This window comes from Calidris pugnax, unplaced genomic scaffold, assembly GCF_001431845.1.
Source record: "Calidris pugnax isolate Ruff unplaced genomic scaffold, ASM143184v1 scaffold8, whole genome shotgun sequence".
Taxonomy (NCBI): Eukaryota; Metazoa; Chordata; class Aves; order Charadriiformes; family Scolopacidae; genus Calidris; species Calidris pugnax.
Genome location: NW_015090830.1, coordinates 13,085,237 through 13,111,664, shown reverse-complemented (window position 1 = coordinate 13,111,664; position 26,428 = coordinate 13,085,237). Strand labels below are relative to the sequence as shown.

At 40.6% G+C, this 26,428-nt stretch overlaps 1 protein-coding gene across 2 annotated transcripts in view; it reads right to left on the bottom strand.

The window, feature by feature from the left end:
• ZCCHC2 (zinc finger, CCHC domain containing 2) overlaps nucleotides 1-26,418 on the bottom strand; it is a 40,780-nt gene extending 14,362 nt beyond the window's left edge. For both annotated transcript variants that reach the window (XM_014940979.1, XM_014940980.1), the window contains exons 1-6: nucleotides 25,759-26,418; nucleotides 12,529-12,640; nucleotides 9,345-9,421; nucleotides 6,805-6,876; nucleotides 3,635-3,747; nucleotides 1,661-1,755 (exon numbers count right to left, since the gene is read on the bottom strand). In XM_014940979.1, coding sequence (XP_014796465.1) covers nucleotides 1,661-1,755; nucleotides 3,635-3,747; nucleotides 6,805-6,876; nucleotides 9,345-9,421; nucleotides 12,529-12,640; nucleotides 25,759-26,322 — 1,033 coding nt within the window. In that variant the 5' untranslated portion in view covers nucleotides 26,323-26,418. The remainder of the gene's footprint in view (nucleotides 1-1,660; nucleotides 1,756-3,634; nucleotides 3,748-6,804; nucleotides 6,877-9,344; nucleotides 9,422-12,528; nucleotides 12,641-25,758) is intronic.
• Between the last annotated feature and the right edge of the window lie 10 nt (nucleotides 26,419-26,428).

The following is a 26,428-nucleotide window of genomic DNA, read 5'->3' as shown; positions in this document are numbered from 1 at the left end:
TTGCCGATCCTGTTCTTAACCCTGACCTACTGACTTGTTTTTCTGCCTTGACCTCAGACCTGTCTCACTGCTTTGGACTTGCCTGGTAATCACCAGATTCTTGCCTGATCCTGGTCCTAATCTTCCTCATAACAAGTTAAGCCCAGTTCTTTCTGTCTTATCCATCAGAGAGAACAGATCATCCTCTTTACATTATGACTCTTTGGTATTTGAAGACTTAAGCCATCTTCCATTGGATTTTTTCCTTCTCTCTGCTAAACAATTAAGTTCTTCATCCTATCTCTCATGCACTCTAGACCTGACAAATCTTCATGAACTTTCATGTACCCAACTATTTATTATTACACAAACTATGTCCGATTTATGACCACATTATAATCTGTAAGACTTCCTGCAGAATGACAGTTGTTCATTTTACCCTTCTAATCTACTTACCCTGCAGATCATTTCTGCTCTGCCCCAGTCAAGTCTATTGTGATGGAATCCAGCACTAGTTCTTTTTCAGATTGTTTCAAATTCTAATCATGTATAACAATGCATTTCCAAGTTTTTCCCACCTAGATTTCGTCTATAGACCAAAATACACACACCCTGTGCAGTGTGCCTATCAATTAACATGAACCTTTCTGGACTTTGGAATCTCCTTCCTCCCCATGGAGCCTTTCATCACAACAAAGTTGTCAGAATTTTCACAGCAGTAAATTCCAGCCAGTTTCACAACCATCCTAGACCTCACTAGCTTAACTTTTTCAGGAAACTGTCATATAAGAATGTCCTAATTGTTATTGGAAAAAAAAAAATAATCACAAAACAACCTAGAGCTTCTACTACAATCACGAGGCCTCTATCTGATCATGGAAATAATACGTTTGTCACAGATCACACCCATCATTTCAAATTAAAACCAGCCGTCATGCTTCTATTTTCTTCAGAGCACATACGAGCAGTCTGTTTGAAAATTCCAACTTATTCAATTCCATACAAAGGTCTGCTGCAACTTCTGAGGCAATGGCCTCACAGTCAGTGCTTTAACCGTCATGGTGTGTAACACACACTGAAAGCAGAAAGATTCAATAGAAACTAAGATGGCATCCTGAGGCATCCACACAGAGAAGCTGTATTGTTGTACAAACAATTTTTAACACACAAGTAGGTAAGAGGTCCACCAAGGAAATCTCTGCAATGCAAATGCTCTGCACAAGATTCTGTATGTTCCGAAATAAGGATTATCCCACTATTTATGTACTATATACCCCAAATGAATTTTAGTTTAAATATCAAGACAAACTCTTCATCTCCAAAAGAAACCAAATAAAAAACTGATGGGATTTTCTGGGTCAGCTCAGACTTTTTGTTCCTATATTTAAGATTTCTTAAAAGGAAAAAGTCCCAAACCGTTGCACATACTAAATTCATAATTACCTATTTTAACAGCATGATGGTACAGAGGAGAAGAAAGAAGGAAAAGAAGACAAGCTGATGCTACATAGCATGTTCCCACTGTCGAAAGCACAAGTACATGCTGAAGCAACTATTCATTGGCAAGGAGTTCAAATATGACCAGTGAACAAATAATTATAAAAATATAATTAGGCATGACAGGAAGAACAGCGTTTTATAGACTTTTTGTTACATAAAACAGTATTAGGATATTTCTTACTGTGAGTGTGCAAGGATTCTGATGAAATTGATTGGAAGAAGTTGTATACTCTCTGATTCTGCAGAAAAGCTTGCGATGTATTTGAAAATAGCTGCCTGAAATTTAAGTGAGAGTTTGTTAAACTGTGAGTAATATTCCATAGGAAGAATACAACACCATTTAAGAGCACAGGAAGCAGTTCTTAAGATGACCAAACACCTGACCTTGCATGTTAAGTATAAACAATTTTAAATGACACTTTTGAGCTTTGTTGTTCACTACTAGTGTAAGGTTGGAGTACAGCCAGCAGAAAAAACTGATATGATTATTTTTTTTTAATTAAAAAGGTATGTGCTTTTGAACCATCCCAATGCAAACATTTTAACCACCTGTAACATTTAATCAAAGAGGAGTTTGGAGTCAAAAAAGCACTGGACTTCATATTTTTAACATTTAATTTCCCAAAACAATATACCTGTTCCTTCAACACACTTACTTGGTTAAATACAAAGTTGAATTCATCTATAAATCAGTATTTCATAATTATCTCCAAGAGCAAAGAGTGTGATTCTCATACTGCTCTGCACTTATTTGAGTCTGTTCCCAGGAGGACAGCGACAACTTCTATTAGCTTCAGATACGAAAATAGGCCAAGAATGAATGGTTTTCACATCCCACACCAAGTTTTCAGTTATTCCTTGCCAGGAAGCGCTACTCAGTTCTATTTTTTGGAGGTGGGGAAGGGGAGAGCAATTTTTGGCAACTGGGCACATACTTAAGACCCCCAAAGAAATATATATTTATGCTAAACTGATACTGTAGGAAAACTAAATTTGTATACAGTAATGTTATTATCACAAAATTATTCACATAACATTCCAGTATAGTCACATCTTAGCTTGCAGATTATAATTGTAGTTCCATACTTTAACATGGTTGGGTATGTTTAAAGGTTACCCTCAAACTACATCTCATGGGTTTGTAATTACTATGCAGTGAGGCTTCAAAACCTTTCTCTATTACAGGTATGTTCTCTTCAGTCAACCTCTATTTAACAAGTTTATTAATTTAAAACCAAAATGTTTATTAGCCAAAAATTGTTCGCATGGATTTAGTTTTTGGCTTGACAATCAAGCCAATAAGGATAAACAAATAATATTACAGATCAAAAAAAAAAAAAATTGGGAAGGGAGAGTACACAATAGCTCCGTATCTTCTATAGCTAAACTAAATCAGACATGCTTGGACTTGCAGTATATTCTGAGCAGGAGCCTGAAAAGCAGTGTCTGATGCTTCAACAAGTACCCTAGCTCAAGAGACACTACCTACCCTGATGAATAATTTAAGTTGTTTTGACCAAGGTTGAAGAACCCTGACAGCAAAGAACAAATGTAACAAGATACCTGTAACAAATAAAAAGAACAGGGAGGCCCCCCAAATTCATATTGCTGTTCTGAGTTACAGGGTTTGACCAACATGTCCCACATCCCAGCAAGCACCCTCATTGCCAGATTGTAGGTTACAAGGTATGGGCCATTTTCTTACAATGTGTGAAGTACATTTAATTTTATATACATGCTTCACTTTTACTGTTTATTCTTTTCCAAATTCTGTTATGTCTCTCTATCCTGTCATAAAATTAGAACATATGTGCTTTGAGTTACTGTTTCTAATATTTCTAAACATACCTTTGTCTAACAGAAGTAAGACCCTCACTGAAGTGTCAATTGTTGCTATAAAATGCTGCTCAGGAAAAATATTTCATAATTGTATGATTACTTCTAAAGGCGTAATCCATTAAATTTTAATAAGTCTCAAATTAAAGGTTAAAAAAAAAAATTAAGGGTATCTATTTCATCACTGCCTTCCCATTTTCATTACAAACTGTGTTTAGGCAGCAGAATTTCCAGAAGTCCCTAAATGTCGTCCAGCTTAATTCAGTCACTTTTCAGGTGATGCATTTTAGGTTATTTGCTAAAATATTAAAATATTTACCTTATTATTGGCTCAAGATCAGCATGCCTTCGTTCTTCCCTCTTCTGAAAACCCTGATTTAGTGCTCTTAATATAGTCTTGTCAAATGCTTCAGAAGACAGTTCCTTTGGGAGCTGAGAAAAAGGTTAATGTTAAAAAAATGAGTAGTTGACATTTTAAAGACTATATAAAAATTGATGGTGAACAAATATCTTTTGGTATCAACAAGAAACCCCTGCTGTTCCAGTTCGAGTAAGTTAATTTACCAACTAAAGGTACAGCAAATCATCATAACTTGCTTTTGCTAAAGAAACACTTTGATATAAAGCCTTGCATCAAATCCAAGCCTAAGACTGTTTAAAGAACTACATTCAGAAACTTACCAATGCTACATTTGTTTCCAGAGTAACTTACAGACCTTTTTGATTTACTTCTTTAAATCTTTCACACACAGAAATTAGGTCTGAAAATAACATTAAAAAAAACTACCAGGGAGGACTGAATGAACTGTACTCAGTATCGTCACCTAGCTAAATTAAATTATTTTACAGAAATAGGAGTACATAGGATACCGTTTCAGTTATATTATATACCAGAATGGGCAATACTGAGATTAATCAATAGTAAGTCTTTCTCCAATAATTAACACTGAAACCTCTTAAGAAAATTCATTATAACTGCATCCAATGCCAGTATTACAAAGCAAATTTGGAAAGTAAATATGGCAAAGTATTACCATAGCAAAAAAGCTTTTTCCTAAAGTTAAAAGCCATTGCGAATCTGGTTAACATCTGCCATCAGTTATGATCAACAGCACTAAGCAATTTACACTACAGCAGCATGTTCCTTTTGCATATCTGGCATACACACAATCCAGAGTGCCAGCTGGATATTACATCCTGCTGGTGGTACAACAGCAACACACTAAGTAATCCTTTCACTGAACGAAGTGCTAGTAATAGAGAGACACTAAGTCTAATGTAGATAATTGCTTGGTGACATACATAAAAGGAACTTCTGGAATCCAAGCAGGTAGGTGCTGTTATAGCATTAGATTAGTACAGTGCTATAGCACCTGAAGCATATTAGATTTAAAACCAGAAATAAATGCTGAAAGCAGCTGTTCTTAACTGACTCCTCTGGCTTTAATATGCACTTATTAAGGAACTCTGAAGAATTAGTCAGTATTAACAAAAAAGGTGCCAAAAAGTTACTGCAGAAGCATGGAGATGAGCAAACCGACAGCCCTGATGTTTTGTATTTAAATGTCTGGGAACAGCCATGACATTTTTTTTCTTTAAAATTTTCATTAAAATGAACTCGGTTCCTTCTGTAGTTAAAGATTTAGTTATTTGAACCCAAGATTAGGTGCTTAACTTCAGGTAATGAGATAGTCTTGTTACTTATAAGCTTGTTAGTCTTTCCACCTATGTATGTAATTTCCAACATGCAAAGAACTTTTTACGCTTATCACCAAAGAGAAGGTGCTCTTTAACTATAAAGCATCCAAGTTATCCCATTTACCACCTTAGTTTTTTCCACCAATGTTTCTATTCTGAAACAATTTTTACAGTTATCTTACTCCTCTTACCCATAACCTTGGAATTTCCTATCGAGTATTTTTACCATTCTTTTCTGTCCTGAGGAAATAGAGCATACTACTTAACAATGCCTTGCAGACTGGAAATAAGACCAACAAAAAGCGATATGCAAGCACGTATGAAATGGACAGCATTCGCACTTCTACAGTGCTTTTTAAAGCAAAGTCCAAGTTTTAACCGGCTTTATTTAACAATTCTCTCTTCTCTACTTACAGCTATCAAACCAACACAAATCAAATACATTTTTCAGCCTGTGCTTGTCTTCTTCTTGTCCTGCCACCTTCAGTGTATTTAGACTCTGCTGGAGCAGTCAAGCCAGCACATGGAACACTCCACATCTTAAGAGCTGCCATCAAACTAGACAACTCTGCAACACTTTGGATCCTGCCTATTTTCCTGGCTCCTCCTCCTCCTGGCAGGAAGTAGGTTTTAGAGGGTCCATACCAGAAACTGGTGCACATCTTTACAAGTAAGAGACCAGGAGGCATGCGGTTGAACATTCATCCCGGAGCTGCATGGGATCCGGTATGACAGTCCTGCTTTTAAAGTTATCTTCAGGAACAGATGCATGCACCCCATGTTGTGGGTACCCCATCTGCAACCAGACATGCCATCCAAAATTCAAATCCTAACAAATCAATGCCTGGGAATATCTAGTTCCAAGAGTTCCAACTAGATTAAAGAAGCAGTGAACACTCACTGCTTCGTTTCTACAGCACTGGAAAATACAATGTTGGTAACTGAAACACTGAACAAGACAATGACCTTTGTACAGTAACTGACGTTCCAATTGCAATTAACACTGCAGTGAAAAACACCATGCCATCAAAACATGCCCAAACCAGACCTTTCATTAGTGCCCTGAACAGTGGAGAATTAAAATACAGAATTTTCCAGAATAGGTGAAACCCAAAATATTAGACACTGGCAACAAAACACCCAGTTCAGGGATCTACACGTGGTCCTGTGGGGTCTACATGTGGCCTACACACACAAAAGCATTCCCTGCTTGGGGTCGGGGGGAAGAACAACGTAGAGAACTTTTACTTCTTTTAAACACACACACGGCGCAAATGGTTGCTAGATTTTCCTCAAATTTAACTCCTTGTGACAGTGAATAGGCCTGCCTTTTTACTACTGAAGAATACAGCTGTAAAATAAGAACTATGATGCTTATGGCTCTGCCTCATTCACAAAAAACAACAAATGACACTCTCTAAGGTCATTCTACCAGGGACGCCAATAAGCAAACGAGCAGTGCTTGTACCTATACATTAACTCTGTGGGGAACATTAAAAACTCATCTGGTATTTTTATGGTACTTCAATTAAAACTATAAGAGCAATTTCAGATGAGACAAATGATTTCCTCCTGGGAAACTCCCCAAACATTCTGTTGAGCTGCTTCATCTGTCAAGCTGCTCCATCACAATAGATATGGTTTGAAGGGTTAATACAATTGTGAAGTAGAAAAATCTGATGGCATGCTTCTGTTTCTGTAATTACACCCCAGAGATCACCACTCTCCTACACTACTTCTGAAATTATAAACCTGATATGTAAATACTATTTTTTTTATTTCAATACATACTTTTAGCAGGAATTCCTGAAGCTCCTGGTGTGTTTTTGTTACACATGTTACCGAAAGATCGGACCAGATTACCTAGTAAGGAAGGAAAAGAGAATGAAGAAAGTTCATTTTTCCAAATATCCTACCAGTTAGCTGATCTTAACATTTCCATAAATCTGACGATCTCAGCATAAGAGTTAACACTTGCAGATAAGTAAATACCAGGCAAAACAGGGATAAAGGTGTACCTCTTCAAAGACTTATACTAATTTTAAGATCAACTTCATGTTATTTGTGGCTAAAGGGAGCATGAACCAATTCAGGTGAATGCAATGAAGTCCCTGAAGATTAGTGACTTACTAACCCCGAAAGAAGCCAGGCAGAAGGCTCTGTAATTACAGGACTTTTATCAAACAGACTTTATTAACTGCAAAAACCAAATACCAGAAAAAAAGAACTGTAGGTCAGATATAGTGGATTAAGCTTGCACTGCCACTATCATGAGTCAAAAAAAATAATCTCTTTTTGTTTATATTACCTATAAAATAATTTCAACTTCCTCAGGCTTGAATCTTACATGGGCACACAGAAGTTGTTGTAGGGTATAATTCATAAAAAGTTACTGAAAGTACTGAAAAAGTTACTGCAAGTTACTGAAGAATTACTCAAGAATCAGATGGCATTTTGGTATATGTGTCTATAAAGTTTCAGTAGCTATTGTTCTGACACAACATGCAAGTAGTAAAACAGCACCTTCACATGCATATTTTGAGAAAAAAAGAAGTAAGCTTGATTAGATGAATGCTGCCTGGCTTTAAACCTGCTTCTGGTCTTAAGATCCCCATTACATGCATGGGAAGATTCTGTGTAATGGGAGTGGAGATGGCAATTATAAACATTCATTTACTCCCAAGAGTCAACAGAATAATGTCAACCACCAGCTGCCTTCAGCTTAGTCCCCAGAAACGCCAACTAATCTTCGTGCCCTCAGTTGGGAAGCCATGACTGTAATTGCTGTTATAACCTTAAAAAAGCAGTGTCTGGGCAAGCACAAAATGATCTGCAGTGAGGAGCACAGTATATACCTGCACAGATGAAGAGAGGAAACTCTTTCCTAAAAGAACTGAGGTGGAGGAGTTTCAAGCTTACTCAAATAGTTCCCAGAATATCTCCACATTCCCCCTTTAACAAAGAAATTCAAAACCACTGTCAAATCTGTCTACGTGCTGAATTTTTAAAATAATTTTGTGACTTTAAATAGTAATCATCCATAAGGGCATTCTGTACAACCCTCTCCTATCTACTATTATATTTTACCTAGTACTCAGTTCACAGACTATTTGGACAAAAGATCTATGAAAAGGTTGAAATACTTGGGCAAGTTAACCTTTAAGACTTTGAAAACTAAATTCCACTTTACTGTCCTCAGCAAAAGAAGGGTGCAGAATTCTTTTACAAATTTTACCTTCAGGTATGATCAACAACAAGGTATCGGTTGCCACTACTTTACTTCAAAATTACTATATACATCAATTTAACTGAAAAGAAAAACTTGTAATTTACGTCTATCAAAGGTCCCTTCCAACCTAGCCAATCCTATGATTTAGAGAATACAATATCAAATTTGGGGATCAACACATCAGTTTTCAGCTTAAAAAGGCATTTTTTAAAGTTTGTCTCTTCAAAGGGCTGCCATGACTCATGTCAAATGGTTATAATGTTTGCTCTAAAACATTCTTTTGTTTGGGAAAAAAAGGTAAAATTTAACTCTGAGTTCAAATCTGCTACACTACCAGACTCGCATCTACCGGCCAAATGACTCATAATGTTAGTCAGTCCTTGCTAAGAAAATTACTACTTTGGTTCAAGTAGAACACTACCACCAATGGCCTTAGCAGCTATTATTTAACACCTACAGCCTTTAATATCAGACCTCAACACCCAAAGCTTCTCTTTCAAAGTAGTGTGAAGCAACATTTCGCGTTTTGTTTAAAATCAACTCATAATTGTTTCAAACGTTGCCTCTGGCTATTATAATAGATGAAGACTATACTAGGCAGGCCTTCAAATTTGTTGACATTTTTTAGCTTGTTTGTTTTTATCTTAAGAAACGAACTCCAAAGCAAACAAATAAAACAACCTCCGGTTTTGTCAAAAACCACAAGAACCATCATCTTACGGTAAACATTCATGAAAGAGACCTAAGGTGACCATATGACTCCAAGCAATATATAGCTGCAGAGACAAGAACTGCGCTCCTATGCCACTTGAACAATCAACTAGTTTTAGCATTTTTTTTTCATGCTTACCCCAGATTAGCAAAAGCCAAGTTCCCTGAAATGATGTCCAACACCTGGTTATGGCTGGTGATTTACACCTTATGTCCACAGTTACATAACACATCTTATCTACACACAGAATCCAAGATAATTATATGATAATTCCAAGAAGCTCTGAAGACCCCCACATAATTCAAAATTGCCTTCTGAGCAGGTATATATCTACAATACGCAGATGTCACGAAGACAATTACTTTAATATTCTGGAGATTATTTACTTACTTTGAACGTATACTCCAAATGTTTGTCAGCCCTTTTTCTTGGTACTCCTTTCAGGGTTATCTTCTCAATGTGTACAGCTGAAAGAAAAACACCTTATTGTACCGGCCAAAATTACATTTTGAAAGTGTATCTACTTACCCAGACACACTGAGAATCACTGTATGCTATTTACTGACTCGCACAACCCCATTCTTTCTCAGATGCTATTTTACTATAACAAACTGCAGGGGGCAGGTGGAGCCTTGTTCTTTACAAAGTATTTTTCTGGCCTGACCACAGCCCCTTCACTGCAGATCACGAGAATCTGTGCATTACCCAGAAGCTTATTCAGACTGAAAGTCACATAAACACAATATAGCCGCTATGAGTGAAAAAGACAATGAAAGGAAATCAAATTGTGTCTTTACTCCAAGAAGCAACAAGCGCTGATAAAAGCCAGTGACAGTGCCTTCCACATCCACGTTTCTGAAACATCAAGTAGTAATGAGAGCAAACTACGGCAGAAGAACCGCATTTCTGAAAGGCACTTAGGTGGAAGGAAACACTTGGGGAAGGCCTGAAGGAGACAGAAATTAGTGTTAGCAAACAGAAAATGAAGAGGAGAAGCAGGAAGCTACTACAGTTGTACTGTGTCATTAAATTGAACTGAAAATGAAGAGGGGTACTTTGAAGTACTAGCTACTTTAACATTCCTTCCCCGGTCTATTTTATTCAGGTCTAGGCAAGTTCTGGCTGTGACTTGGTATGAAGCAGCACCCTATGGCTTTCGGGGTCTGGATGTTTTCTTGAGGGCACGTAACACTGCCCAGGTAATACTCTATATAAAAATTCGAGATGGGTTTTTCACTTTTCCTCCTATGCTGGCCTAAGAATTCAACAGAATTTTATTCCTTTACAAGCATGAAAATTCCAAAGTCAACGTCCTACAAGTGTATATCACAAAGCTAATTCTTGAAGATTAGCTAATTGCCATTTCAACTAATTTAAACATCTGTAACGGATTTTGTTAAAGTTACAATTAAAGTATCATATAGTATTAGTAATTTCCTTAAAGGAATAATAAGCCAGCATATAAGCCTAGTGGTAGTGTTAAAGCTTCAAAATCTTTTAGTACAAAGACTGACAAGTACTGAGCACGCTGGTGTACACTGGCTGTAACCCTCTACCTGGGCATGAGAGCACTAGACGAGCAGTTCATTTTTATCAGTTAAATGAAGATTAATTATTACAAAGCAAAGAAATCTGAGACGCGCTAACGATGCCAGGCAATAACATACACCTATATACTGCAAAAAGGCAAATGTTTGGTGACTTATTTTTCACTTTTCTGATATAGATAAAAGCACTGAAAGAAAAAGGACAATGCTGTAACTAGAGTTTTGGTGCAGCAAAGTTCCTTAATGGCCAACATTGAAATTGATACCATCAGCTGAATTGATATTCGTAAGTTAATTAAAAAGTTGATTCCCATGACTGGAACTGAGAATTATGATTTAAATTGTATTTCACTATATACATATATTTAGCATACATAATTACAGAAACTAACACCATTAACATCCACAGACAAGATTCTTTTCTAACGACACTGTGTTTATTTTAAGCTATTGAATGTTCTCAGTGCTAAATATATTTGTCCTCAAGTATAAAGAAATTTTATTATACAATGTAGTACTTTCAGCTTCCTTAATTTCTTTTTATATTGCTGTTTCACACTTCATCATAATAAGTGATACAACAGGTAATTACAGTGTTGTTGCTGCACAGCTTTAGTTCCATAGTTTCAAAAGACCACTTTAAAATTCTGTTTCTACCATCAAATTTTAAATATTCTAAATCGCTAGACAAAAAAGAAATATTTGAATATACAAGCCAATGAAGTGTGTTACATTTCAACATTTTTTCTGGACACAATACATGCATTCAGGACAATTAAGTTAAGCATGTATATATACATGACATTGCTTCTGTTGTAAGTATAAGTTAAGATTTCTAAAAATCATAGTCATCACAGCTGAGAATAAAATAAACCATGTTTTACTATCAGTAACTATTTCTAACCCAGCAAGGAGATTTCTGTAGTGGGGACTCCCTTTCTATCACATACCTCTATAGCAAATATCACAAAATCATTCTGATCCTTCACTGTAGTTTCTAACTATGACAATACGAATGCTGAAAAGTATTTAAGCTCTTCGCCAGATTCAATTTTTCAACTTTTCTGTGCTTCTGTTACTTATATCAAGTGTTGCTAAAGAGAATCTCCCTTTTGTGTTTCTAATTTGCTAATATGAGCACTTTGAACTCTGTAAAAGGGTTTCAAACAGGTTTGTTGTCTGTAATCTGCCATAATCTTTCTCTGTCTTTTTTGGAAGGAATTGCAACTCTCAAATTTCCTGCCTTCTAAGTGTAATTAAATCTCCACAGTAGAAACAAAAAGACATTTATGAGGACAAAAGAAATAGCAATAGTTTTCCCAGATTGCCAGCTTTTCACTATCTGCAGGACAGTGTAGACTAATTTTGAGTAGACAAGAGATTTGCTAATCTTGTTGGAGAATAAAGGGTAAGAATAAATCTGTTTTCAATAATGATCATTTCTTCAAAGAGAAGAAAACTGTGCTGGCAATTGCACAGAAGAATTCTGTTTACACTTTGAAGCCTTGTTCTCATTCTCCCCAACAGAGCCAAAAGAATACTTACTTCTAGGGAAAGCTTCTCACTTCTCCAAACTACAACTTCTATAAAACCTCCCAATATGTGCTTTTTCTTTTTTTCTTTGCTTTTTAAGACTAATCAAATATAAGTGAATCAAGCAGCAAAAATCTATCCACTGTTTCACAGTATCTTCATGCTTGGTTTTGCTTCAAAAATCTGAACACCATTAATACAACTGCATTACATTTTCTTGTTCTCTCCCAAATCCCACTTCTTTTTTCAGGAGGAAGACCATTTGCAATCAATTTTCATGCATGCAGTCACTAATAGTTACCAGCTAACAAGAATAACAACTTGTTATAATAAAGACCAAGTAGGCAGCAGAAAAGCTATTATACTTACCAATCACTGCAGTTGTTTATTCAGATGAACAGCAAGACAGATGCAAGATTTCTAGAACTCCAGGCAGAGTTTAGCATTCAAAAAAGCCTTAAAGTGTTCCTCAAAAGAAACCTCAGACAACATACCTTCTCGCTGAGGTCTATGGGAAGCCATTGGTAGTCCATCATGAGGTCCTGTGGTTCGTTCTAGCAAACTGGTCTCATTACTTGACACGCAGTCACTATGGGAAAAGTCATTCTAAATCAAGAAGGGGGAAAAAAAAAAAAGCAAACAGAAGTGTTTTAATAGAATGTATTATCAAAGCTTACTCTAAACAGCAGAAATTACCAAAACAAATTCTACAGGAGAAAATCCCGAAGCTCTTGACAGTGGCAAAAAGGTGGTCATTTCAGCCATTTCAGTTCTTGCTTTTTTATTTATTTATTGTTAACTATAACCTGCAATGTTTCACGGACCTTATTTTAAAAACAAAACAGGGTGGAAGACAGATCATGTGCCTGTAGGGTATCTCAAGCTGGACAATTCAAGATCATTAGCTCAGAACTTCAGTGCTAACTTACTGTTAGTATGAACTCTTTCAATTACTAACCCATGAAGTCATCTGCTCACTATGCTCTACATATATTCTCCTCAACTATTCATGCCCTGTATCTTCAGCCTGTCACCTCTTCTATACAGGAAATCATGTTTGGACAGTCTATCAGGACATATGGTCTTAACAGTTAAATCCATGCACCTCTTTACTAACATTAACTAAACATTCCGAATGAAACCAGTTGCCACCAACAGCTATCTTCCATGGAAGAACAGGACAGACTAAAAGCTCATCCCCCCTAGCATTTGCACAAGACTTCAAAATTATATGCCAAGAATTACTCCTCTTTTAATACAATACGTAAGGGGGGACAGAACAGGAAGTTGAGGTGCTTGAGTGCGCCCAAAGAAGAGCAACGAAGTTGGTGATGGGTCTAGAGCACAAGTCTGATGAGGAGTGGCTGAGGGAACTTGGGTTGTTTAGTCTGGAAGAAAGGAGCCTGAGGGGAGACTTTATCGCTCTCTACAACTACCTGAAAGGAGGTTGCAGTAAGGTGGTTGTCAGTCTCTTCTCCCAAGTAACAAGTGACAGGACAAGAGGAAACAGCCTCAAGTTGTGCCAGGGGAGGTTTAGACTGGCTATCAGGAAAAATTCCTTCACCAAAAGGGTTGTCAAGCATTGGAATAGGCTGCCCAGGGAAGTGGTGGAGTCACTCTCCCTGGAAGTCTTTAAGAAACATGGTGCTTAGGGACACAGTTTGGTGGTAGACTTGGCAGTGCTAGGTTTGTGGTTGGACTCAATGATCTTAAAGGTCTTTTCCAACCTAAGCAATTCTATGAAAACATACAAGACAGCTAACATGCACGGATATGTAAGAGAAGAAAGAACAAATCAGGCTAACCAAGGCAAAATTCAGAAACGTTTTAAAATGTCCAATGACTTTAGATGCAACTTGCTTTGCCAGTTGACCAGTTCAATTCCATGTTTCATCAACACATTTCCTTAAAAAGATACATCCACAAAGAACTAGGAAATACTGGAAGTTACTAGTGAGTTTCTAGATTAATCCATTTTAAGTGAGGCACCTCTACTTATCTGTAACAAGTAGTATAACATATGAACTTATCAAGTACCTAAATGCCATCAATATGCAAATACCATATTGATGGTAGCAGCAGAGGCAGTAGCGCAGAGGGGAAGAGAAGGTAGTTCTCTGTTCAGCATCACAAATCAACCAAATACTGTTTTTCATTAAGCACTGGAAGCTCAGACAGAGGGTAGGCTTCTTGGGAAAGCTTTCAAAAGAAGCCAGTTAAATAGAGGACATTCAATACAACACACATATTTAGCAACTGGTCTGCATGAAAACTAGAAGGTAAACAGATAACTATCTCATTAGTAGCTCTATAAAACAAATAAAATTCCTGGGAGAAAATGATACTTTTTGGAGTAGATGTATTTTTAAAGTTCAAAATCTGATCCTCTTATTCAGCAGGAACATTGCTCCACTGAAAGACCTTCATAAGAGATGGGTAAAGGAAAAACATAAGAATACTATCTGAAGATTTAAATACGGGAAGGGTAAGATTCTGGAAATAAGTGCCAGAATATATGTGAGATTTTTTTTTTCCCTGAAGGACTTTTACAACATAAAGGGATGAATCAGCAGTCAAGACTAATTACCTTGTTTGGTACAGAGGACCCCAAGACTGTCACAACAGGTAGAGCAGAATGAGGAATCACAGAGGTGACAAAAAACATTGGAATCCCCTTGCACTTTGCGAATTCTTCAATGAACTTCTTCAGATTTGACAGATGCATCAACTAAAACTTGCTTCATCTTACTAAACCAGCTTTTCATTATCTACAGCGTAGGTACAAACTGTAGCAACTCCTAACAGTGCATTCAACTCATTTAGGACCCCGTAAGCATACAGGCATCAAGCCTGCCCTCAGCACACTGTTAAATGTGACTTGCATCAGTCACATCAACAGCAGCATACAATTAGCAGGTGAACATCTATGTGCCTTTAGACAGCACTACAGATGGTCTGAGGAGCCAAACAACATTTCAGCTGTTTCATCTAAATCAGTGTACAGTTTGTGTTCTACACTGAGCGTCAGTAATTTCAGGTTTCAAAGCAATCAGACTTAAAATATAGGGCATGCTTTGTTTCCTCAAGATAAAACTCATTCCAGCCTGTAGTTACTCAGTAAACAATCTCAGCAAACGTAACTGATCAAAACAGTATTTCATGCTTCAAATATCTAATAAATTATGAGCGCAATGTCAGACTTGGAATAAAAAAGGAAAATAGCTGTATATCAATGAGATTGCATTTTAACAGCTTTAGCAAACTTGCAACTTTAGTTTTAATTAAACTAAAAAAAAAAAAAAAGTCACAAGCATGCTCCTCAAGACTCCCATTAATACTGTTTTGTTAGACATCTCATAACAACTGTGGACATAACCAAATCCAAGTACTTCACTTATTAAGTGTTAACTCCTGGTCATGCGTTATTCACAAAACTGCCGGCATTTGAGCATTAAAGTCACCCTGTTAAAACTGTAATTCATTTAAGACTGTCCATAAAAAGCCCTACTGATTAACTGGATGTATCCAAACCACGTAAGCTAATAAGTTTAGCATATATTTTGGTATGAGAGTGAATGTCTTCCTAACACGGAATCAAACAACTGAACCAAGATTTCTAGAAAAGCTCAATGTCGGTTCTCTGGCAGAAGTAAGGTCTTCCTTAAACCACAGCCACACACTTTCCCAAAAGCAACTTTGATATCTTGCTTCTACACCACATAAAGAAGATGACAGATGCTTGGATTAACTCTGACAGAGGCTCCCAAACTATTCAATTTGGTTTACTTTTCTAAAATGTCTTTTTCTACCTCTGAAAACATGACTGTAAGAGCTGAAAGCAGTGCTTCATTTATTTTAAGGAACAAGCTGAGAATTCTACCTAATCACAAGTAGATCTGAAACAAAGCAAATTTAAAGTCAGATCTTCTTTTGCATTCAAAGTCAGGCTATTTGTTTTGATTAATGGAAAAATAAATGCCAGCCTATTCTAATAAACAATCGCTAGTTAAGAAGTCACAGAAATAGTGAGCAGTTTTTAGAAGAGAGGTCTGGAAATAAGATTTACTTCAAAGATGTATTCTGCTCAGCTCGTCCCAAAGAAACATTAAATATTGCTGCTACACCTCCGAATATTAGGAAACTGCTTTTCACCTAGCACATATATCATCTTTGTAACAGTGTTCAAATATTTGTGCAGATAATTATTCTAGAACGGTTACTGTTCTATCCATGGCAGCGTTCTGTACCAGGCGAACTAAATCCATATTTGAAGACTCCCTCTAAATTGCAAAATATTACACAGTTCAAACCTGTATTCAAACAAGTCCTGATATTGATGATTTTATAAATCATCCTAACTGTAAAAAAGTTCATAATTTATTCACTTGAGAAATTCTTCAACTAGAAACTTAAACCAGTAATATGTACTGTGAGTATTCTGTGAACGATGGCTTTCACAAAACCTAATGCAACACGGGGGCAGACAGGGTAATCCAGGGGAGTCATAAGCTTTACCCTACAGCCTGCAAGGGTTGTTTCTGTGCCAGCTCCAGATCCCATCTTAAGCTGCACTGCAACTCTTCACATTTGGTGTTAGCTACTGTGACAGTCCTACATCAAACACCCACAAGTAACTAAAATACAAGTGGCATCGTCAGAGCGGACAGCTCTAGCATACAAGTGACAGGAGTTCCTGTGGACGGTAATACTGTATGGTGCTAATTGTGCTAGTCATTTCCTGTCAGTGAACAAAATGTATTCACACAACACATGCAAGTGTAAGGTTAATTCTTGTTGTCACTGTAAAGCTTTCACATGCAAGGACTCACTGCAGCTCATAGTGCTGCTGCTAATGATTAAAATACAGTGAAGCAAGAAATGTGGGTGGCCCCAAACCAGTTGCCAGATAATTAATTTGATAATCGCACACATCTTTGTGACGGGCTAGAGGATTAACTACATTTCTTCTTGAAAGTGAAATGAGCTAAGAGACCGCTCTAAAAATTGTCTGCTCTTAGAACCTAGACCAGAGTTTTGTATCTAAAACATCTTTCCTCATCTGGTTGACAGCAAGTACCATATTAAAAAAACCACACCTATCACTTGAGATACTTCCTGGGACTGTAAAATCAAGCACCAAATGTCTGAAGTGGAGAGCCATCCTGCTCGGAAGGATGTTACTCTGTATAACTAGCATATGTGAGCTGAGCAAATCTCAGCTAGTCTACACATGACAGATGTCCAAACTCTGCCTTCTATTAATGTAGATGACTGACCAAAAAAAGTCATTCTGGTATTGGTTTGGCAGTATGTAATGAAATCTGTTATTGGATAGCCTACTAATCATCATGAGCAAGTGATTGATGCATGTAAGTCTTCTGATGTTTGCACTGCACTTTCATAAAAGAACTACTCATGCGTCAGCCCTAATGAGCACTAACAAGAGAAACCTGCTTACAGCAGCTGGACAGCTCGGTTAGTTCTACATGCCCAAATACGAAAGTTTATTCTTCGGCAAGGCTTCAGTAAATGTGCTGTTAGGGACAGCACACACAGCCTCGCATGCTGCACAGATGTGAACTGGCATAGCTCATTCAAGTGGGAACTGGCAAACAAAACCAAATGAAAGAAGGCATCTTGGAAGAATCAAGGTCTAATGTGATCACAAGTTATCAGCTCTGTACCTTAGAGAAATTTGAGTGGTGTCAGAACAATCATTAATAGATGTGATCCCAGTTACAAGACAAAAGCCACGATTTACTTAAAACAATCCTTACAAGCTCCCCCCCTTACTGTTTCACAACTGTGATACACAGATACATAGCTACGTCACTAAGTTAGCACAAAGGCTAACCACCACCTCTTAATAAGCAACAATCAGCTGAAACTGCACTTGTACTTACATGCCTCTGAACCCCCTCTTGATGACAACCAAGGCAAAGAGGAAGCCTTGTACTCGAGACTCTATCCAACTCCATCTGTACTCTATCACCTAATTCTTGCTGTTGGTTGGATACAGGAATAGAACATTCATGCCATCTTATACTTAAATGGAAATCCAGCAAATGTATTTAATACTCACAAATGCAAACATAAAGGGCAGCAACGCTTTAAAATCTATTTAATATTGACAACTGTTGATGCAACAGATCATCTCCTATGCAAAAAACCCACTACTGTCTTGGCAAAGCTGACAGCCAAATGCAAGACCAAGACTGAAGACCATTACCCAACTGATGTTGCTGCTAAGTTACGCTTCAGTTTGCAAGCTGACTATGCAATAGTATTGTCTGACTTATTTGAGATGCAGACAACTGTCCTACAAGAATAAGAACAAAATCAGCCTCAAGATCTAAGACCAGAAGGACCTACCAAATGATCTCTCTTTTGGCTACAGCCACCAAACAACTTAAATGCTTTCTTGTTAGGTTATCTTTTCACAGGCAGAATCAACCTCTGGACCAGTAATGCTTATTCCACATAGAATCACAGGCTGGAGAACCGGGCTGACAGGAACCTCATGAATTTCAACAAGGAGAAGGGCAAAGTCCTGCACCCGGGGAGGAACAACTACAGGTACCAAGCAATCTGGGGTCTAACCTACTAGAAAGCAGCTTTATAGGAAAGGACCTACACCTATAAAAATGTATATATATACACATCTCAGTGGAGGATGCAGAGGATCAAGCCAGGCTCTTTTCAGTGGTGCCCAGTGACAGGACCAGAGGCAGTGGGCACAAACAGAAACACTGGAGGTTCTCTCTGAAAATCAGAAAACACTTTTTCAGTGTGGGTGACTGAGCACTGGCACAGGTTGCCCAGAGATGTTGTGGGACTCTCCATCCTTGAAGATAGTTAAAGGCCATCTGGACATGGTCCTGGGCAACCAATCTTTCCTCTGCTTAAGGAGAAAGGCAGTGGGTAAGATGACCTCCAGAGGTCCCAGCTAACCTCAGTCATTTTATGGTTCTGTGACCAGACCGAAAATCCCATAATGTGAGAAATAAAAGCTTGACTGGCTGAACATGTGGTTCAAATGGATAATGCGCAACTGCCCTATTATCTCATATCTAGTAAGCTGGACTGCATAGAGAATGCACGGTTGCCCAAGAGTACTTTAAGGCATATTTGTTTAGTGAAACTATTTTAAGAGCTCACCTGTAAGAGGCAGCCACAAAACACTACGAGGGAGACATAAACCTTTTGAATAAACATCAGCTGATTCAGGGAGGAAAAGCATGCTATATGACAGCTTCAGCACTCACATATTGACTAACTTGTAGCACTGTGAAATCATGACAATTTTGAGACAAGGGCATACCAGACTCTTATGCAGCATTAACAATTTCAGCTATCAAGGCCTGTGACAATTACACTTGAAGTACTAGCTTCAGCAGCTGGTACAACATTGCAGTCAGCTGCAGCAATGATTTACAGTGCTGGGGGAATACCGCACCTTGTGTTTGCTAATAACACAGTATATTCTCTAAGTCTCATCTGCATCTGAGCGTTTAACTGGTTTTAAACCACAATTCCAGCCCAATTTAGCTAGCCTGCGATGAAGCATAGAATTTGAAGTTAAAGGCAGCAATCTAACAGTTCAGGTGTGACTGCTTTGCTAGTTTGTTGCTCATCCAGCAGCTCTGTATAACTTCAGGACTTTTACAATTGTCTGTTGAGTGAATAAGAAGAAAATCACTTGAATGTATTAGTTCAGACTGATATTAAAATTATTCTCGCAATGGCCTAGAGAAAGATTTAAAAAACATTTGCCCCTTAAGAATGCCTCAGTGAAGTACAATTAGTACTGAGGAGAGACGATGCCCCCATTACTACTTTTAGCTACTGGCATAGGGTAGTATGTCATTTTGTCCAGTTCTTGAACCCACGAGGTCTAAGCCGAATAGTTTAAAGTATTCATTCATGTATGGAAGTTCCGAATAACAGAAAATATCTCTGTCATGTTCTTATCTCACTCTTAAGACACTTCCCAAGGCATTAAATCTCCTTTCACTAACTATTAAAAGTAATTTTACTTTCTTCTCCCAAAAAGGACAAGATTAAGAGGTTGAGGAAAGGCAAGAAGCTCAGGAATGAACGCAGTTTCCAGGCAGATCTCTGAGCTTGTCCTCTGCAAGCTTCAGTCTCTGGAAGTATAAACCCTTAGACTTGGAGGATACTACAGAAATTCCCCAAGTCTTGAAGGAAAAGTAAACATTTAATATTAATGGCTTTAATGGAGAATCAACTGTAGTCTTTTCTAGGGCAGCTATGACTAGACACTGATATTGGCAAATAAATGAAGTGACAGAGATTTAAGTAGACAGAATCCTATAGACTTCAGTAGCTTCACAGATACAGCCATCTTACTGCTGCTGTCTGAATCCTTTTCTGCAGCTCTTTAGAAAGAGCTGGGAGTTCTTGGTACCCCAAGCCCAGTGAGATCCTGCTATCTACAAGAGTCAACATTGAGCAACACTGAAAAATGGACCACAGCTTAACAACAATAATCTAAGTACAAGCATTAGGAAGTCATGGGTATATTTTCAATACTGTCAGTGCTTATTTAATATGTTGGAGAAGAAACTGGCATGGAAATCAGTGAGAGTCTGATTACTCCTGCTATAAAGGGACTGGGCAGGCCTACAAATTTCTCTTGTCCTAATACCTCATACTTAGAAGCAAGCGACTAAATCAACTACGAGCAGTGAAAGTTTTTACTCAGCAATTTCCTGGAGCATTAGCATGCACATATAAACAGAATCCTTTAATTTTAGGCATTGCCTTTTATCTAGTTATGACTTCCTTTCCAGAAGACTTCCAGTAACGGTTCTGGGAATCCTTAACTCCTGTTTGGAGTCCGAGAAGTTCCTGCTCAGAGACAAGGTTGACTGAGAGAGTTGGAATACTTTTATCTCCGTATGCAAAACTTGTAAAACTCTGGGATTGACTTGTATTTCCCGGAGCGTACCACCATTTTGAAGATCTTTGCCAACAGTAAAAGGACATTGTTTATCTTTCTCTCTCTTATTTAAACCAGACTCTGAAGACACACTTCTCCTTATACTCAACTCTATGACACTAAAGAGTACACTGCAGCTTCAAAATGGGATTGCCTGTATTTTTGTTCCTACAGACAGAGCTCTTAGATTCTAAAATTAAGTTCTACTACCTTGTTCAGCTGCTGCTGAAGCTGCTTCAGTGCTGCTGCACTGAAGATCAATTATAAAAGCACTTTTCTAATTTGCAGACAAAATACCCTATAAATAGAAGACTACTAAGAAAAGTACTCTGTAAATAGAAACTTTCCCTTTGTTTGCAAGTAGAGACTTTTTCTGTAAAGAATCCTCCAGCCAGCTAATTATAATACTATTCAGCAAACCATTATCTCCAGGAGATTGCTTATTTCAACAGAACCTTAGTTCCATTATTGTCAAGTATGCTTGATTAGATGTTTTAGTGTCTAACGTAAGCCACATTTATTATGTTAGCACATATTCAGAACTCCTTCAGTGTTTCAGTGTTCTGATCTCAGATCTTGGATGGGATTGACTGTATTGTTTATCATGTTCTAACAGCTTTGATACCGATGAACTTATTAACCAATATATTATACTGGTTTATTATATTACCAAATATAATCAACACAAGAATTACACTATGTGTTCTGTTACTTAAACCAATATATATAGAAGTATCAGCAGACTCTTTGCATATTAATGCTTGTTTTATGACTACAGATGTGAATGCTGCCAATTTATTTCAACTTTAGATTCAAAGTTCATATTCTGCAGAGCTTAACATACCAATTACTTTTTTCCAAAAGGTGTCATTATAAACTACACTTTCATCTAAAAATCTGCAAATCGTATCAAGTGTTTCTACCCTATGCAAAAAAAAAAAAGTATATCAGAACACTTTCTTAAAGAACTAGTTTCTGCAATTATAAGGCAATCCTACCTCTGCCCATCTCACTCCACTTTTGAATTTACATTCACATTACTTTTGAATTTATCAGCCACTTCCAGCTATATTTGTTAAAGTTCTTAAAGGATCATTAAAATAGGAGACCAAAACGAGCCACTATCCACTTAATCCTTTGTCAAGAAGCAACTTTAATGGGAGCTCCATCTTAACAGACAGCACAGACCCTATCCAGAAAACATAATCCCAATCACAGGGAAACGCAAACTGTTTTATGTTCTAGTAAATCACCTACAAACTTTCTGTAGCTGAACCTCTCAAGTTTTGCTGCTCGTTATAGCTAAATGTTGTAGCTCCTTGAAACTGCAAACCAAGCCATTTTGTTAGATATGCCACATGCAGTAAGATAGCCTTTGCCATAAGGAATTCAGAATCTAAACCTGACAAATAAACTACCTGGCTCAATTCCAGGTGTGAACGCCATCCCCTGTGTGGGTTGATTTCATGTCACTGCTGCTTGCCATAGGAACATGTTATTTCACGGGCCATGTGAACAACAGCCCTCCTACCATCTTCAGGCTGTTCAGAAGACGTGAGCTGCGAAAGCTCGGGGGCGTGAAGGAAGGGAAGCCCAGAACTGAGCTAGCAGCCTCTCAGCACAAAACTTCTCCTGTGGTTTATCTGCTCGATAAACCGGGCACACCGCAGCCCCTCCCGGGACAGGCCCTGCTTACGGCAAAGCCTTCCCGCAAAGACCCCAGGGTCTCCCCGCGCCCTGGGCTTCCCCAACCCCGTTCCCTTCGGGAGAAGGGCTGGGGGACCCGCTGCGCCCCGGGCAGGGCCGGCCTCTCAGACGGAGGCCCGCGGCCCAGCGGTACCGGCGGGTCCCTTCCCCGTTATGCAACAGCGGGCGCGCCCCTCCCCCGGCGGGACGGAGAGGAAACCGCCCTGACGGCACGTGACCAGGAGCGCAGGCTCCGCCGCCGCCATCTTGAATGGGGGCGGGAAGCGGCGGTGACCGTCAGTCACAGCATCCCGGCCCGGGGAGGGCTCCGGCCAGGCGGCTCGCCGCACACCGGGGCGGCGGGGGAGGGCGGAGGGGAACGAGGGCTGTGCCCTCACCGGGCGGGGAGGCGCCACGATCGACCCGTCCTCCCCGCAAACAAAGCGAGAGGTCACCGCCTCGGGCCGGGAAAGGGGAGAGACCGCCGGGCCCTTACGGGTGCCCCACGGGTCGGGGTCCGTCCCCCCGCCCCTTACCGGTTCTCCTGCCCCCGCGGAACCGGGCTGTCCTTCTTTAACGGGGGAGGAGAAAGTTCAACCCCTTCTGCCAGGGGCGGCCACTGCAAAAGGTGACAGGAGCCGCACCGTGCAGCCCTGAGGCGCGGCAGCGGGACAGCCCCGGGGGCGGCGGGAGGCCGGGACACGGCCCGGCCCGGGCAGGCTAGAGGGGCGCAGGGCAGCCCCGGGGCAGGAGGGGAAGCCGCCGGTGCCGCATGGCTGCTGCCAGCATGGCCAGGGCACAGGCTGTAACCAGAGAGGGAGCCCAGCCCTTCTGACGCGGGGCCAGCCGAGGAAAGATTCAAAGAGGCCTTTATGAACCCTTTTAGTTCACAAATGCAGAGCCCTGAGGGCACTTAAATTTCAGAGATTAAAGGAGGATAAAAAGCCTGCAAACACCTGACATGATTTTAAATCAAGCCCAATTTAACTGTACAGCTGCATTTTGCCAGGGAAGTCTTTAACCGTGCTACTAACTCCATTTCAGCAGTGTCTTATCTGCAAGAGTCCCACCGTCCCTGTGAACGTGCGCTGAAAATACTCAGCAGAAACCCATCAATCCCTCTGTTCCCTGTCAGCCATTACTTCCCAGAAGATGCTCTGCTGTATTTACAATTCAGCCATTAAGAAAGGGAAAAAAAGCCTACAAAAGGGATGCCGTTTCAGTCCCATGTGGCCTGGGGACTATGTGATACACACTTTCAGCCAAGCTGACTCGGGTCTCAGTGTTCCCTGAGTAAATGAAACCACCACAACTTGGAAAGGCTACTCTTACGCCAAAGCCAGAATGCTGAACAGCCCAGACTGCAATTCCAGCCACTGACTAGAGCCTGATCTCCTAACGTGTTTGGTGGGACACACTGAGCAGCTACAACTATGGGCCAGTTTCAGGCAGGAAGTATGTTTCCAGTTTATTAGCACTTTAAACCCAGGGAGAACAGCGTCCAGTCTTACCACTTCCCACAACTCGATCCTTAAAGACGGACTTCCAGGATTCATCTTGGAGTAGAGTTAGACATGATGCAGGTCAATGAGCCAAAATAAACAGGTTTTTGACTTATGCTATAAATTCATGCTGATTTCAGTACCATAACATCTACCCACTGGTTTATGACCTGCCAAATGTGCTTTGGCCTTAAAATGACACAAGCATGTGCTAAATGTATTTGAAGGCTTAGAAATTCATTCCCATCTCCTCCAAGTACTCCTCAAGAGCATATCCCGTCTTTACCTCCTTTTTAGGAACCATTCCTTTTGTATGGCAAGCAATGTAAAACGGTTTTGTGGGAGTGGCTGACTTGGGTAGCACTGCAAGTAAACTTAGAAACAAAATCCAAAAATCCTGACCCTTACTGGTTTGTACCTTTGCCTGTTAAGTACTCTATGAAAACCTGATGTGTTCAGTTGAATACCATCATCAACAGCAGCCTTCCAGCCCTTTCTTCCCTTCAAGCAAGAGGCCATCTATGGACCAAAACCCGCAGAGCTCTAAGATGATGGCTTGGTTGCATAAACGTGGGGCAGATTTTAAAGGCAACGCTCACCAAGAAGGCAGCAATGAAGGGCACTGGGGGAAAACCTTAGTTCAAACACAGCTGCTGCGCAGGTGAAGGCTTCAGTGCCACTCACTGAAAGTCCTCATTCTCAGTGACAGCCACCTTCTAGCAACAAGTGACACATCTGCCTTCAAGATGTGCTCTGCTGGTTCCTGACAGCCACCCAGAAAATACGCTTTTCTCTGAACAGAAGCCCTAGTCACGACATTTTAATCTGCTCCTTTAGCAGAATGATTACCACCCCATCCCAAATGCCTTCAGCCACCTTACTGAATATGGCTTTTCAGAGAACCTTCCGCAGAGCCACGGACCCCTGACTGCTGCCCTGATCCTTGTCAAGCCCAAGCCTAAATCTCATTGCGGGGGGATATGAGAAGCGAGTTCTATATAAAAATTATTTCAACGCGTTCTATTGTTTTAAGCCTCTAGAGGACACTGTCTTAGGCTGTGCAGTTTCTATCTAGCATTATTATTATTTTTTTTTTTTACAAGTTAAGTCAAGCTGTCGCTTTTACTTCTGCATGGCACGACTTCTTCAGTGACCCACAGGGTAGGAGGCAGCGGGTCAGGCTGTAGCAGTGCTCTTCACCAAAAAGCAGGGCTCCAGAAAGCATGGCAGGCTAGGAAAAGAAGTCATCCCTCCCTCCCCGATTATACTACGTAATAGTCAGGCACTGTTACGTCACAACAAGCCATTTGTACCAGACACTATAGCACTACAACAGCTTGTGGGGTTGGCCGGGGCCTACACTGCCATGGGGGTTGTGGGGGGGGGGAACAGAACGAGCAATGAGGCAAGACGGGACGGGCCACGTCTCAGGCCGGGGGGTGGGGGGGAGGAGGTGTCGGGGAAAGGCGAGAGACTGCCTCCAGCTCCTAGGGAATCGGGAGGGGGGTGAAGGGAAGAGGAGGGAACCGCCTGATGAGATGGCGCGGCGGGAAGAGACCGGGACACGGTGTTACCTGGGCTCGGTGGCGGCCGAAGCCCTCCTCTTCCTGGTCCCCGCACAAGGCCCTCCGCAGCCGCTCCAGGTGCTCCCGCAGGGTGACCCGCTGGTGGAAGGAGAAGGCCGGGTGTAGCGAGGCCATGGTGAAGAGCAGGAGCAGCTCCTCCTGCGCGCCGAAGCCCAGGCCCTGGGCGGCGGGGAGGCCGGCCTGCCCGTTTTCTCCAGCTCCGTCCATCACCACCACCACCTCCTCCTCCTCTTCGGCCCCCTCCTCCTCGGCAGCGCCCGCCGGGGGCCTCCGCGCCGGGCAGCTCTGCAGGATGGAGTCGACCTGGGGCAGGAGGCGGTGGAGGCGGCCGGCGGCCTCCCGGTTCTCGGAGCCCAGCAGGGCCAGGTAGACGATGAGCTTGGAACGCACGGCCGGGTCGCGAAAGTCGCCGAGCTGCCCGGGGTCGCTGAGCCCGTTGGCCTTCGCCTCCGAGTCGCGGAGGCAGTGGTAGTCCTTGCGGGCCAGGTCTTCCAGGCAGGAGCCCAGGAACCGCAGCTCCAGCGGGTTGCACAGGTCCAACAGCCCCACCATGAACTCCAACCGCTGCGCCGAGCCCAGTACCAGCCCGAACCACTCGTACACCGTCTCCTTATCGGTGCGGGCCGCCGCCGAGCCGGGCCCGCCGCCGCCCGGAGCG